This window comes from Tachypleus tridentatus, chromosome 12 (genome assembly GCF_004210375.1).
Source record: "Tachypleus tridentatus isolate NWPU-2018 chromosome 12, ASM421037v1, whole genome shotgun sequence".
In the NCBI taxonomy this organism is placed as follows: Eukaryota; Metazoa; Arthropoda; class Merostomata; order Xiphosura; family Limulidae; genus Tachypleus; species Tachypleus tridentatus.
Window position 1 is genome coordinate 94,413,653 of NC_134836.1, and position 15,570 is coordinate 94,429,222.

Here is a 15,570-nt window from a genome sequence, read left to right on the forward strand (position 1 = left end):
TTTGATGCGACGGGGATTCGAACCCGCAATCCTCGGATTAGGAGTCGAGCGCCTTAACCTCCTGGCCATGCTGGTCCGTATTCAATCACTCCATTAGCTTTAGTATCTTAAAATAATTAAAACACAGATAACATTCAAATTAAAAAAGTCAGTACAATTTTTACGACACGATTGATTTTATATTTGAACATTAAAAAAATACCTGTGTAAAAATACAACTTCCACATCCACATCTTCGCGATCTTCGTGAAGAAAATCTTTGAGAAAGTGTGAAACCGATTCGTAGGTAATGTGGCCGCATACAACGATGTGTCTTTAAGTCACGAAAAAAATAATTAGCAAGATGTAACAACTGGAAAACATTAGCTATAATGCATAGCTTTTATTCAAAATTAAGAGCACGAACTCAGTTGTTAGTCATTATTCAGAACTTTCACATAAAAGAATTTCTCACATTATACGAATAATAAGCGTTTGTGTCACGCAAGAACTTAATGTAGTTGCGAAATATGACCCATATAAATTATCAGTATAACTTTGTAAAGCTTCAAGTATTGTTTTTAAAGGCAAGTGAAATATTTGAATCCAGTTTATCAATCGGGCTGTAGACTGTCTTCCATGAATTTCAGTCAAAAGACGTTTATTAGTGTCGGGTTTAAAGTAGTTCGGAAAAAAGGATATCTCTATCGTTTCAGAATAACATAAAATAGCTTAGACCATTAGATGCACGTAAAACAGTGTTTTCCAAACTATAAGTCGCGTACTGATGACTGGATGGGTGTGGTCTTTTATCCGGACAACCCCCAAAAAAATTTCTTTGTTTGTTTTGAATTTCGCGCGAAGCTACACGAGGACTATCTGCGCTAGCCGTCCCTAATTTAGTGTTGTAAGACTACAGGAAAGGTAGCTATTCATCATCACCCACCCCAACTCACGTGCTACTCTTTTATAGTGAAATTGACCGTCACATTATAACGCGCCCATAGCAAAAAGGGCGAGCAATTTGGTGTGACGGGGATTCGAACTCGCGACCCTCAGATTACGAGTCTAGCGCCTTAAGTACCTGGCCATACCGGCCCTCCGAAAAGAACGACGGAAAAAACAAAAACATTGAAGCTAACGATAAAGTAACTAAACTACCACTTAGTTCTCAAAAGGTTTTTTTTGCTCTGGTATTTATTCGTTTTTTTCATAAAAAAATAAAAGCAGATAAAGAAAATGTTGATTTTGCTGAAAATTATTTTGATTTAAAGGGGGCACAACGGAAACTTCGCGCTCCTATTTAAAGTTTGGAAAACACCGCTGTAAAAACCCATTTAAATATTTTTTGTTGTAGAAGATGTAAAAAAAAAATTTAGATTTAGAAATACATTGTTATGCTCTGGTTGTTGATGAAAATGAAATAATTTGCTCTTCAGAGAGAAACACAAAATTATGGAAAGCAGTGAAAGTTATCGATACAAAAACTAAATTGTTTATTAAAATTAATATTTTTGTATTTAAAAATATGATTTTTTCAATTAATTTAATTTTGTTTCAGTTTAATTTGTTGATAATTTCGCACAAAGCTACTCGAGGGCTATCTGCGCTAGCCGTCCCTAATTTAGGAGTGTAAGACAAGAAAGAAGGCAGCTAGTCATCACCACTCACCGCCAACTCTTGGGCTACTCTTTTACCAACGAATAGTGGGATTAACCGTCACATTATAACGCCCCCACGTGCGAAAGGGCAAGCATGTTTGGTGCGACCGGGATTCGAACCCGCGACCCTCGGATTACGAGTCGAACGCCTTAACGCGCTTGACCATGTCGGATGATGTTTCAGTTTAAAAGTTTTGAAAAAAGATCTTCGATTATTTTTGCATTATCCAAAAATTACAGGAATTATATCTTCCCTTTGAAAACTTGCCAAACAGTAGGATTAATTTATTTTTGTTAATTTATGACAAATCTCCACCGTAAGTATATCAGGTTAAGCTTACTTATTTTAAAAAGTGAACATCCTGAAGAGGCTGATAAATACATCCAGAGGGAGCAGGAGTAAGACAAAATTATAACATTACCTTCTTCCCCTTTCGGACTTAAACGTTCCGCCATACTTTGGTCGAGAGCCAATCAGGTCGATGATTTCCGGAATACAGCTAGCAAATACTGCCTATATTTGAGCGAATGACGATCACGTGACGTGCACAAAACAGATGTCAGGTTGTGCAGATAAAGTTTAACCACACACATAAGCAAAGAAGCAAAGAAAAGTGAAAGAGAAAAAAAAAATGTTTTAGCTCAAAGAGATCATCAGCTTCCTATGTAATGGCAGAACACAGTTAACAATTTGACACTCTAATACATCTGATCCCAGAAATATACTTACAGTTAGCAGCTACAATAAGTATTTCCATCTAATTTGAGTTTGCAAACAAAAAGCAAATAAGTATACAGAAGCAGAAGTATGATAGAACTTTGGGCAGACGTATTACTCTGTTAAAGACATGTGAAAAATCAAACAGCCAGCAACGTAAGAAACTGTGTATACCAGCCAGTTAAATGTTAACTTACACACAAAAGCATATTATTCAAATTGTTTATATTTAAATAAAAAATCAAACTTTTGTATTATATTTATGAAATAGTTCTTCCTGAGTGAAGAAAGACCAAATAAAGCAAAATATTCCGCCATTAGTTTCACGTGATGGCTAATAACTGGCGAGCCTACACTCAGATTTGAAGTAAACCTAGTAAATATAACAATATTTAGTTTCACGTGATGGCTAATAACTGGCTAGCCTACATTCAGATTTGAAGTAAACCCTGTAAATATAACAGTTTTTGGTTTTACTGGTACACCCTCTAGCGTCACAAAACACGTGCATGCCAAGCTAGGATGGATAGGTGGGGCTGAGTATACCTTTTCCCATGCTCTCGTCTGTATTCACCACCATATTTGTGTCTAGTCCCAACTAATTCTAGAATTTCTGGAATGCAACTGGCAAAGACGGCCTACGAGGATAAAAAAAAAGATAACAAATAATGAAAAGAATTTCAAGCATCATTCACGGTACCCTATGTTTCACAAGCTGAATTAATTGGTACATTCAGGGACTAGTATTGAGTTGTCACCATAAAGCCCACAAAAACAAACTTAAGAGGATTAAGAAAAAAAATCCAAAATTTACTTTGAAAATTAGCAGTTCGAAATATAGTGAAAAGTTTATATAATTGGAGAAAATTATCAAGGACATTTCATGCTGAGAGTATTAAAACTAACTTTAGTTAGGGGGGCACTGTAATTAAATTAACGATAGAATATATGTGCAAACATTTTAACTCTGTGAAAGAGTCAAATAGGGTAAATGAAGAGTTGTATATGAATTTTAAGCCAAGCGAGTGTTCACTAACTTACATTCAGTCTGTTGAAAAATAAGGATTCTCGAACAATAAACAACAAAAAATTGTACAAAATGGATCATGTTTGTAAGCCGTAAAAAATTATTAGTTTCATAAAAAAATATTTAACAGATATTTAAAATCTGTGTATATGACAATGATGAAATATATTAAAAAACTTATTGAACCTATTCACGTGTTATCAGGCTAAAGCGTAAAGCGATATGGAACAATAAAGTATTTATGTAAAGCTAATTCAGTGAGGCCGAGAAAAGACGTGTCAAAGTAGCAATAACAACGTTAGCTATTAAACAAAAAATTTTGATAGAACCGGAAATTTGGAAAGCTTTTTTTTATACCTAAACAAAATGTTTTCCTGTATTAAAAATCATATACAGTGTGGAAATATTTTAGACAACTTCGCTTATTTGTGCAATTCTATTGTATCTTATTTGTGCAATTCTATTGTATCTTATTTGTGCAATTCTATTGTATCTTATTTGTGCAATTCTAGTTGTATTACATACACTATCTAACAATTATAATTACAAAGGGGTAAACAGCAAACAATAATCATTGTTTCAAGAAGTATTACAATATTAAGTTTTATATATATCAAAGGGAAAAATTTAATTTGCTAAACTAAGCTTTTTCTTAAATAATAATTTACAGCATATGTTGTTTACTTACTTACCAAACCTACTAAGATAAAAACGACGATGAACGCCCTGCCTAATGTCGTTTCACAGAAGATATCACCATAGCCCACAGTGGACATCGTGACAATAAGAAAGTACACACATTCCCAATAAGATAGATTGTGGGCATTGTCAAAGTCCAGGGGATCACCAGAGTTCTCCAACTGCAAAATAAAAACGCTATTGTTTACTGTTATGCCATCTATTACGTGGTCTTTGTGACAATAAGAAAGTACACACGTTCCCAATATGATAGATTGCAAGTATTGTCAAAATCTGGGGGATCACCAGAGTTCTCGAACTGTAAAATAAAAACACTATTATTTACTATTATGCCACCTATTTTGTGTTTTTTCTCAGCTTTACAGGGCAGATTTCATTTGCTGATAAGTCTAACACTAATATATCCATGCTTCAGTTATACTAAGTTGAACTATGATAAGTAGCATGTTTATTTAACTTCATACCATCTTTAAAAACAGGATTTTGTTTCAGAAGAACGAATAGTTTCTACGTTTCAGACATATCAGATGTGTTTAAGACTTATCGTTACATAGTTAGTGTTATTTTTATATTTTGTAATAAAGAATGTTATTGAAAAATCCACATGACTTATTTTTAAATCCAACTAGAAGTGTAATTGTAGCTACTGCAAACTGTCATTTTCATTTTCTGTGCGTATATTTGAACAATGTGTGTATAATGTATATGTACGTGTTGCATGAGCGGTGAATAATGATTTCTACTGATGCAACTGTATATGTTTAACACAGAAGTCTTTAACAACCACTAACATATCATTCTCCCTACGACACAACTACATCAAACAAATACGTCTCAAATAAAATTATTTAACTGTTTTTATTACATTATTTAGGTTGGGAATAGTTAAAATAAGTCGGCTTTAAATATAAGTTATTTAATTCAATTTCTAACGCATCTGAAAGATCAATTGTTTTTTTATTGTTGTATCTCTATCTTGTCTCGTTTCCTACTCACCATCTGTATGAAAAAATCAGACATTTCTTTACTATAAGTTTTTAATCACGAGACCAACACTTAGGTTTGTTTTTGAATTTTGCGGAAAGCTACACGAGGGTTATCTGTGCTAGTCGTCCCTAATTTAGCAGTGTAAGACTAGAGGGAAGGCAGCTAATCATCGCCACCCACTGCCAACGAACAGTGGAATTCACTGTAACTTTATAACGCCCCACAGTTGAAAGGGGGAGCATGTTTGATGCAAGGGGGATTCGAACCCGCGACCCTCAGATTACGAGTCGAACGTCTTAACCCACCTGGCCATGCTGGGCCTTTTTTAGAATACTACGCACAACTATCACACTCGAACAGTGTTATGTTAATCATAGCAGTTTAGAAAGGCATTTGCTGAAAATGTTATGTAGTTTGATACGCACCCTTTCCTACCTCTGTAATGTAAATTTTCTATTAAGTTTCTGAATGTATGACACTATATTACTAACGATAATTCTAAATTATGCAAGAGAATGAGCTTAGAAATACATTGATGTAATGAATAAAACTTATATTCATAATGTCCGTGTATGCTAGGAATAGGTCTTCTAATGATAAATAGATTAATTAAGGTAATAAGCTAGTAAAACTAAAATCAATTAAACACGTAAAGTCAGTATTGTTTCTAAGTTTGTAAAACGTTTGTATTGTTTGTTTCTTTTTTGAATCTCGCAAAAAACTACACGAGAGCTATCTGCGCAAGACGTCTCTAATTTAGCAGTGTAAGATTGGAAGAAAGGCAACTACTCATTACCACCCACCGCCACTCTTCGGTTACTTTTTTACCAACGAAGAGTAGGATTGATCGTCACATGTAATGCCCCACTGCTGAAAGGACGAGTATGTCTAATATGACGGGGATTCTAACCCGCGACCCTCATATTACGAGTAGAACACTCTAACCTACCAGGCACACATGAAAAAGCAAACTGTTGTACAATGTTTACTACAATGTATAAGTTATTTTGCTTTTAACAAAAATAGCAAAAAACACAGAGAAAACAAATAAAAGAAATCCGAATTGACGTAACAAAATTTCACATAACAACAAGTCTACAACATTTTAGTAGAAGCATCAAAACTATTGTGTAATAAAATTTAGGTGGACAGAACGTCGTGTTGATATAAAGTGCCAAAGTCGTTGCTTGGGATAATGTACAGCCATTTGTAGAACGACGTCAAGAGGTTTATATTTACTACTTAGCTAGAATAATATAAGTTCGGAATGTGTGTCTTAATATTACGTCATAAATGTTCGATAACGTCATGTTGTCGAAAAAACCTTATTTGTTTGCTTCTGAATTTTGCGCAAAGCTACAGGAGGGCTATCTGCGCTAGCCGTCCCTAATTTAGCAGTGTAAGACTGGAGGAAAGGCAGCTAATCATCACCACCTACCTCCTACTCTTGGGCTACTCTTTTACCGACGAATAGTAGGTTTGATCGTTACGTAATAACGCCACAACGGCTGAAAGGACGAGCATGTTTGGTATAACGAGGATTCGAACCCACGACTCTCCAATTACGAATCAAACGCTTTAGCCACCTGATCAAGCTGGACCACAAGAAACCCGATATAAGTTGATTACGTGTTAAGCGTATGATGATGTCATGCAAACACATTCTAAAAAAAAAAAGCTTTATATAAAGTTTGCTAAAATCAGGGGGTTCGATTCCCCTCGGTGGGCTGAGCAGATAGCCCTATGTGGCTTTGCTATAATTAAAAACACAAACACACATATAAAGTTTAGCAGAAACATTTCCGTAATAACCCTCAACATTGTTATCAACTCAATCAAACCATTTAAAAAATTAATAATGTTATCAGAAAGTAAAAATTTGGCGCACATTTTAGATGCCCATAAGGTCTATATAAAATTTGGTCAACAAATTTGGTTATGATTAACAAACACTTTAAACACATGTCACACATCGCAGTACCTTTAACCTATATACTTTTCAAACATTTATAAAATACGCTTAATAGAACCATTAGGTAAAATAATTACATGTATATATTTACGTTGTATCTTTATCTGAAGGTTAACTTCCCTCCGAGAACATCCCTTTAGGCTTGTTATAGTAGTCATTATATTTCATTACAATGATAATGTATAATTCATGTTCCGTTTAAACAGTGCTAATGAAACAGTGTTGACCAGAGCAAGATAAAGCTAGAACTATAAATAAGACTGGCAATTTGAAACGTTGTTTATTCGAGTATGATTACATTATAAGAATATAGACATTAAAGAAGGACGTTCGTTCAAATGCATAACACTAAATAACAATGGTAACAATCTATTAAAACAACGAACAAAATCCCCAGTTTACAAAAGTTAATGTTGAGCTGTTTGAATGTGTATTTGTATTAACAGAGAATTTTCTGGTATTTTATATCTCAAAACGGATGGTATGGGTATTAACTTTATTGATAAGCAGAGAACAACGTTTCTGCCTTCCAAGGTTGTCTTTGTTAACCTGAAGATGACCTAGAAAGGTCGAAACGTTGTTCTCTCCTTATTAGTAAAAGTGTTAATAATCATACCAGCCGTTCTGAGATACATTTTTATTTCAAGTGGATTTCGTCATCAAGAATTCTGATACTTTACAAAAATTAGGTGACATTTTACTGGCTTAAACGAGAACTCACCAGATGGATTATTCCCGCCGCAGTTAACCATACGCTGATAACGATGGAAATCAACTGAGCCAAACGAATGGAACTACTGGTCTTTAGTACGTTTAAGTACTGCAGAATATCAGGCACCGACATCAGCCGCAACGCTCTTAAGAACCTTAGACCTAAAAAAAAGTCCAAACCACAATGAAATAAATTTTTAAAAACAAACACAAAACTGAACACTGGAGGAATTTTTTTCTTCTTATACTCTCATTTTATGCAGTTATTGCGGGGGATATGTTTAATAAAAGTTACATTAGACAACAAATATAAACAGAACTTGTTAGTTTTAAGAAATCTGTTTATAAAATAGAAAACAAAATAACTATGAGTATGAAGAAATTATTAAACCGTCTGGGAAAACCGGAAAAGTTTTCACAGGAAAAAATGGACAATATGATAAAAAGGGCTACAGTTCAATCAGCGAGAATACATAAATACAACACAAAAGATATGACTTACTTATTCACATCTGTGAAGATATGACTTACTTATTCACATATGTGAAGATATGACTTCCCTATTCACATCTGTGAAGATTACGTCAGCTAGAACAAGTCTCACACCGTGAAAGAGTTATTGACTTACCTGTTTCACGTACAATCTTTAGGTCAGACAGTAGATGGGAGGTCTCATTCAGTGAAAAATTTGACTCACCTATCCAGGTGCGATCGAGATATATGGACACAAAGGACGGTGGAATAGTGAAGTAGTCCACAAATGAATATAATTCAAGCATGAACCACAGTTTATCGCTGGCAGCTATAAACTGAAAAGGAATTACAAATTCGATGGAAATTAGCCAGAATAAACTGTGAGATCTGATATGAAAATAACCTAAACTTATGTAATTAACTTAGATATATCAGCATACTATTTTTCATAAATATCTCCCCCGTCCAAAATTGAATATAATTTCTTGATGAATTTAATGGTTCTAGATAACTATTGAAATTAAATTTAGTTTTACGTTATTAAACATTCGAAACTTTAGTCACACAATCAGTATACAGTTTGTTACAATAGTCCTTCTATGTGTCAGTGGTTAGTTTATGGAAATACAGCGCTCAATCCTCCACTGTGGACAGATTGGCGTAGATAGTCGTTGTGAAGCTATGAAGTAGACCAACAGCAGTTACAGTCACACAGTAAACTTGCAATAAGACTGCCAAATACTTCACGTGTTTGGACAACACACTAGCCTTTCTAATACCTAATCTCAGGTCTAAACTTTCAGTCAATATCATAACATTTAGTACCGACACAACTTTCCTGAACATAATACTAAATTATAAATTGAAATATAGAAGTGCATTAACTAATAACCAAAAAAAAGGTTACTAGTGCTGACGTTAGCGTTTTCAAAAAATTACAAATAGGACAAAATACGACTTGGTAACATGTAAGAATTTTGTACTGGCCAGGTGGTTAGGACGCTTGACTCGTAATCTGAGGGTCGCGAGTTCAACTCCCCGTTACACCAAACATACTCGTCCTTTCGGTCAGGGGGGCTTTATAACGGGACAGTCACTTCCATCATTTGTTGGTAAAAGTGTAGCTTAGGAGTTGAAGGTGAGCGAAATTCAAACCAAACAATTTTGTACGATTACGTGAGTCTTTAGGGAATCTAAACAATAAAAATACTTATCCAAAGAAAAACGTTGGTCAAAAAACAACAATAATCGTAGAACTAATGACCATAACCCTTACGTAGAAGTACCCATCAAGGTAGTATTGTAAAGTTTGTTTATTTCTTGAATTTCGCTCAAAGCTATACCAGGGCTATCTGCGCTAGCCATCTCTAATATTGTAGTGTAAGACTAGAGAAAAGGCAGCTAGTCATCACCACCCACCGCCAACTCTTGGATTACTATTTTAGCAATGATTAGTAGAATTGACCGTCATATTATAACATCCCCACAGTTAAAAGGGTGAGCATGTTTGGTGCGACGACAATTCGAACCCGCAAACGTCGGATTACGAGTCGAACTCCTTAACCTATCTGGCCATGCCGGGCCAGTATTGTAAAGAATAAATGAAGTAAAATAATTCATAGATAACAATACCAAATCTTCAAATAAACGCTACCTAAAAGGGGGCTCTTTTTATTGAAACGAAATCGAAGGCACTATTGTATAAAAATGTAAAACACTTACTTGGTGAAACGGTAGGCCTTTCTAGATTAATAGTACATAATACATCCAAACAAACCAACAAAAACAAAATTCATTCATAACATAGAAGTGTTGTGCACTGCATAAAGTATTTCACAAGACTCTTGCTTTTATAGTCTTTTTTTATAATTCGTGAGTGTGTATAAAACTTCCATAGAAACTCAACCCTGGAACTGGTTTGGTTTGGTTTGAATTTCACGCAACGCTACACGAGAACTATCTACGATAGCCGTCCCTAATTTAGCAGCGTAAGACTAGAGTGAAGGCAGCTAGTCATCACCACCCTCAGCCAACTCTTGGGCTACTCTTTTACCAACGAACAATGGAATTGACCGTAATATTATAACGCCCCCACAGCTGAAAGGGCGAGCATGTTTGCTGCGACGGGAATTCGAACCCGAGACCCTCGGATTACGAGTCGAACGTGTTAACCCACCTGGTCATGCCGGGCCTAACCCTGAAATAACCGATCAAGGTTCGTGGTACCTACTGTTTTCTCATGACATTTTTTTCTATGCTACTTTCATACATCAAGTTTCTTACCGACCTATGGCATGTGAGTTACACATACACACACAAGATCCATATTCTTTAAAAATAAAACAATTGATATCTAAAGGAAATAAAAATTAAGTTATCCAGTTGAAGAATCAATGCATTCTAATTGTAATACATTTGGTGTGTTTTTGTTTTATTTTTTTGTTATTGATTCAAGACATCACCTAATAGAACTAGCTTCGTTAATTTATAGACTAGTTTGTAGTTCTAATTTCTAGAATACTTTTTTATCGGAACTAACATTTTAAAGCTAAACAATGAGTTTTAATATAAACTAAATAACACTTATAATACAAAACTCATTACCTTTCTATGAAACCAAACATAAATGCATCATTATAAACGCCTGGCATGGCCAAGCGCGTAAGGCGTGCGAGTCGTAATCCGAGGGTCGCATGCTCGCCCTCCCAGCCGTGGGGGTGTATAATGTTATGGTCAATCCCACTATTCGTTGGTAAAAAGAGTAGCTCAAGAGTTGGCGGTGGGTGGTGATGACTAGCTGCCTTCCCTCTAGTCTTACACCGCTAAATTAGGGACGGCTAGCACAGATAGCCCTCGAGTAGCTATGTGCGAAATTTCCAAACAAACAAAAACAAACAAAATCATTATAAACAAATATACCGCTGTAAAAAATTGGCAAGTCGTTGTATAGTTCTTAATGAAAATTCTTAATAAAACTTGTATGATTGGTTTATGCCTAAGAAAACATTAGCAAAACAGAAATAATGATTGTTTAACATAAAATAAACTTATATGGTATTATTACCAGTCGACGGACTACTATCTCGATTGTCGTATCATACTTTCATAATATTACATTTATTCATGACTGAAGCATGTATATCATTAAACAAAATTCATAAATAAATCATCAAGCTTGAGTAATAATGGCTAATGACTAATAAGATTTTCGTACACGTGCGCCAGAGTTCATAGACTTTAAACTAGCCGCAAATTAAATCGTGACTAGAATACAATTTCAACATTCGGCCCACATCTAATAATCTTCCTATACTACATATAAAAAAAACAAAACTAATTATTTAACTCAAGCTATCTGTATAAACGCTGATAGCATTCCACATTGCAAGCTGTATAAATCATGTTAATGAAAATAAATATTAAGCCAAGTCATTGGTTTCTGCTTGTTTTGGAATTTCGCACAAAGCTACTCGAGGGCTATCTGTGCTAGAGGTCCCTAATTTAGCAGTGTAAGACTAGAGGGAAGGCAGCTAGTCATCACCACCCACCGCCAATTCTTGGGCCACTCTTTTACCAACGAAAAGTGGGATTGACTGTCACATTATAACGCCCCCACGGCTGGGAGGGCGAGCATGTTTGGCGTTATTCGGGCGCGAACCCGCGACCCTCAAATTACGAAGCGCACGCCTTAACGCGCTAGGCCATGCCAGGCCGATCATTGGTTTCTAGAATGTATTGAACTTTACAGAAAGATTGTTCGTTCTTGAATTTCACGCAAAGCTACTCGAGGACTGTTTGCGCTAGCCGTCCCTAATTTAGCAGTGTGAGACTAGGGGAAAAGTAGCTAGTCATCACCACCCACCGCCAACTCTTGGCCTACTCTTTTACCAACGAATAGTGGGATTGACCGTAGCATTATAACGCCCATACGGCTGAATAAGCGAGCATGCTTACGAGCAGATTACGAGTCGAACGCCTTAACCCACCTGGCCATACCGGGCCTATTTAACATTAACTCTCTAGTAATATTAACAAGTTCTGTAATCTTTTAAGGAAAATATGTCATACGTGTTTGCATTAAGGTTATTGCAAAAACAGCAATATAAATGATAAAGCGTATATGTTCTCCCCCTTTGGCATAGCGGAATGTCTGTGAATTCAAACGCTAGAAACCCAGTTTCGATACCCGTGTTGCACGTAACCCGCTGTGTAGTTTCGTGCTTAATTCCACACAATCAGTCAAGGTATGTGTTTGATAGTATGTGACAGCGAACCAGTTTAACATCAGAGTTAGCATCAGTTCCCACGCTTCAAGTAGGTTATATAAGAGGCAAAGTTTACGTTAACATTTTGATAATTAGTTTATTTAAATTACAGTGTTCATGTAAAGCTGCGGAAAAGCCACAGGTCTACAGCCGTCCCTAATTTTTAACTAATAACATAGAAGTAAGGACCCACTGCCGGTTTTTGTTTGATCAAATACATGGTTTGACTGTCATTTTTATACCGCGTTCATTGTCCCAAACTGCGCAGGGCACGCTTAGGGACAACGAGATAAGAATCATGAATATTTAGATTCACAATCCGGGCACGCTTATTCTAAGCCACGATAAGGTGAGATAAGACGATTAAATGATACGACAATTTAAAGACGAATTAAGTTAGTGCTTGTAATTGTACATTTATGAGAATAAAAAAAGAGGCTAGTTATATTTATATTCAAAACGATACTCACACGTATAAAAAAGTATACCATAAAAAATATATTTAGTGCTAAGTCTATCTGTTGAGTTGTGTTGGTCGACCATATCTCACATTTTTCTACTCCTTTCCTATAGAAGAATAAAAGATAAAGAGTTCACTAACCAAGATGAACTTTGAACATAATTTAAATTTCTAAAAGAAAGTAAGTTACAGCAATTAAAAAGAAAGGAAAAAATAACAAAGACAACTGGGACAAGTAACTTGGATTACGCTGCAAAGAAAATTTTCTTTTACTTAATTGCAATAGAATGTTGATCATGAGGAATAGATGTTTTAAAAATAGCAAAATATTAGTGTAACTGGAAAGTGTCACCTGAAAAATTAGAAATAAAACTTTCGTTGTTGAAACACACAAATCATGATACATGTCTAAGTTAATTCAGTAGCTGACTGAATAAGCTAAGTCTCAAAGTTCGTTTTCTGCAATATGTATTTTATGTGATTTATTTATATAAGGCAATGCTTGCTTTTTTTTTTTTTTGGAAGTTGTAAACTAACACAACTGGAAGAAAGTAACATTTTTGTAGGCATTATTTGCAGACAGATTAAGTTATTGTTTAACCGATATAATACCATACGAGGAGAAGCCTGACGAAAAATTAAAGGTAATGTTAATATATCGCACAAAATATATCTGGGTATTTTGTGCATATACAAACACACACAGATATATTGCAAAAATTATTTCAAAAACCAAATACATGTTGCAGGGTAGGAAGAGAAAAATGGTTAGGTGACTAGTTTTAATTTCGCTCAAAACTACACGAAAGCTATTTGTTCTAGCTATCCCTAATTTAACAGTGACCTGCAACAGTGAAGGTAGCTAATCATCACCACCCACCGTCAACTCTTGGGTTACTCTTTTACCAAAAAATAGTGAGATTGATCGAACGTTATAATGCCTCCACAGCTAAAAAGAAGAGAGCATGTTTGGGAGAACGGGGATTCAAATCCACGACACTCAGATTGCGAGTGGAGCGCCCTAGCCCCTTAGCCATGACTGGCCGGGAAACATGATGTCGTGTTTAAAACACAGGTAATTTATATAATTTATGTTATTTATTTATTGAAAAAAATGAGAAAACTCTAGATTTATGGATATTTAATGAAAATTTATGATTATTGTAATTAGTCACATTTACTGTATGCTTTTAGTATTTCACAATCTTGTTTTTATAGATAGCTTCAGTTATCGTATTTAATTTATGTTCGTGATTATGCTAGCGTACTTCTTGAGCGAATTTTATACTATTGTTTTATTTTCTCTTTCTCCAAATCGTATGCCTATTGTTAATTGTATTGTACATTGTTAATTTACAATTGTATTTTTAAATAGGAAAATAAACGTCATGATGCTATAATGGAACTGTGGCTTATATGATACTGGAAAAAACGCTTTTATTACGTGATGTGCAACCCCCAACTTTGCAATAGGGGTCACGAATTTTCTCTTTCATCTCCGTTTCCCGTTACGTAGAATTTTATTTTTTTCAATTCTCAATGTGCAAATATGACGTTATGAATACCTCATACGTGAATCTATTGCACTGGCGCAATCTGTACAAATATAACAGTACTGTCTATTTATGTCTATGTAAATACTTTGAAGGGTGTTGATGGATCTTCACCAAATCTGGTATGGAAGCTCATTTAGTCCACGGGGAAATACACACAGATTTTCAATTTTGCATTTTGTGGTTTTTACGAGTGTTTTTGCGAAATGTTTTTACCACTACTTCGCCCCAAGTTTGGCATGTAGGTTTGTTGAGTTCATGAGGAGATACATGCAAATTTTCACATGCGTTTTGCTCTTTTTATGGGCGTTTGGGGTATTTTAATATTATATATAAAGAAAATGAATTTTCAAGTCCTAAGATAACGTTTCATTAATCATGAATTTAGACAACTTCCGTCCAAAGTAGGGGCACCCAGATACTAGCACAAGTTAGATAAAAAATCGTTAATTGATTTTTGTATTTTTGAGTATGGAACATGTTCTTCTTGAACTCATAATTTACGTATCCTAAATTTTCAGGCAAAATATCTAAAGCTTAAGTTTCTCAAGTGCTTGAGGAAAGTAAGTAAATATATTTTTTCAACAATACTGAATTGTGCTTAAGATTTAAAAAGAACGACTGTTGAATAGATGTAAAAAATTTTCAATAAAACGTTCAGTGTTAATAAGCCTAAAATATACTGATATATTTTTATTTGTGAAATAAGAGTGAAAAATGTTGTGTTAAAATAATAAAAACAAATTTACGATACGTAAAGAAATATAGTTTTTTATCCACGTGTATATTTTCATTATCTGGTAGGTCCGGAATGACCAGGTAGTTAGGCCGCTCGACTTGCAACCTGATACTCACTGGTTCGAATCCTTGTCACACCAAACATACTCGCCTTTTGAGCTATGGGGGCGTTATAATGTGACGGTCAATCCCACTATTCGTTGGTAAAAGAGTAGCCAAAGAGTTTGCGGTGGGTGGTGATGACTATCTGCCTTCCCTCTAGTCTTACACTGCTAAACTGAGGACAGCTAGCTCAGATAGCTCTCATGTGGCTTTGCGCGGAAATA

General features: G+C 35.1%; 1 protein-coding gene across 1 annotated transcript in view; it reads right to left on the minus strand.

The window, feature by feature from the left end:
- The window catches only part of LOC143234039 (calcium-activated potassium channel slowpoke-like), an 80,056-nt gene that overhangs the window by 39,253 nt on the left and 25,233 nt on the right, over positions 1 to 15,570 (minus strand). The window contains exons 4-9 of the mRNA XM_076471059.1: positions 12,964 to 13,060; positions 8,452 to 8,563; positions 7,765 to 7,916; positions 4,078 to 4,245; positions 2,905 to 2,996; positions 203 to 313 (exon numbers count right to left, since the gene is read on the minus strand). Coding sequence (XP_076327174.1) covers positions 203 to 313; positions 2,905 to 2,996; positions 4,078 to 4,245; positions 7,765 to 7,916; positions 8,452 to 8,563; positions 12,964 to 13,060 — 732 coding nt within the window. The remainder of the gene's footprint in view (positions 1 to 202; positions 314 to 2,904; positions 2,997 to 4,077; positions 4,246 to 7,764; positions 7,917 to 8,451; positions 8,564 to 12,963; positions 13,061 to 15,570) is intronic.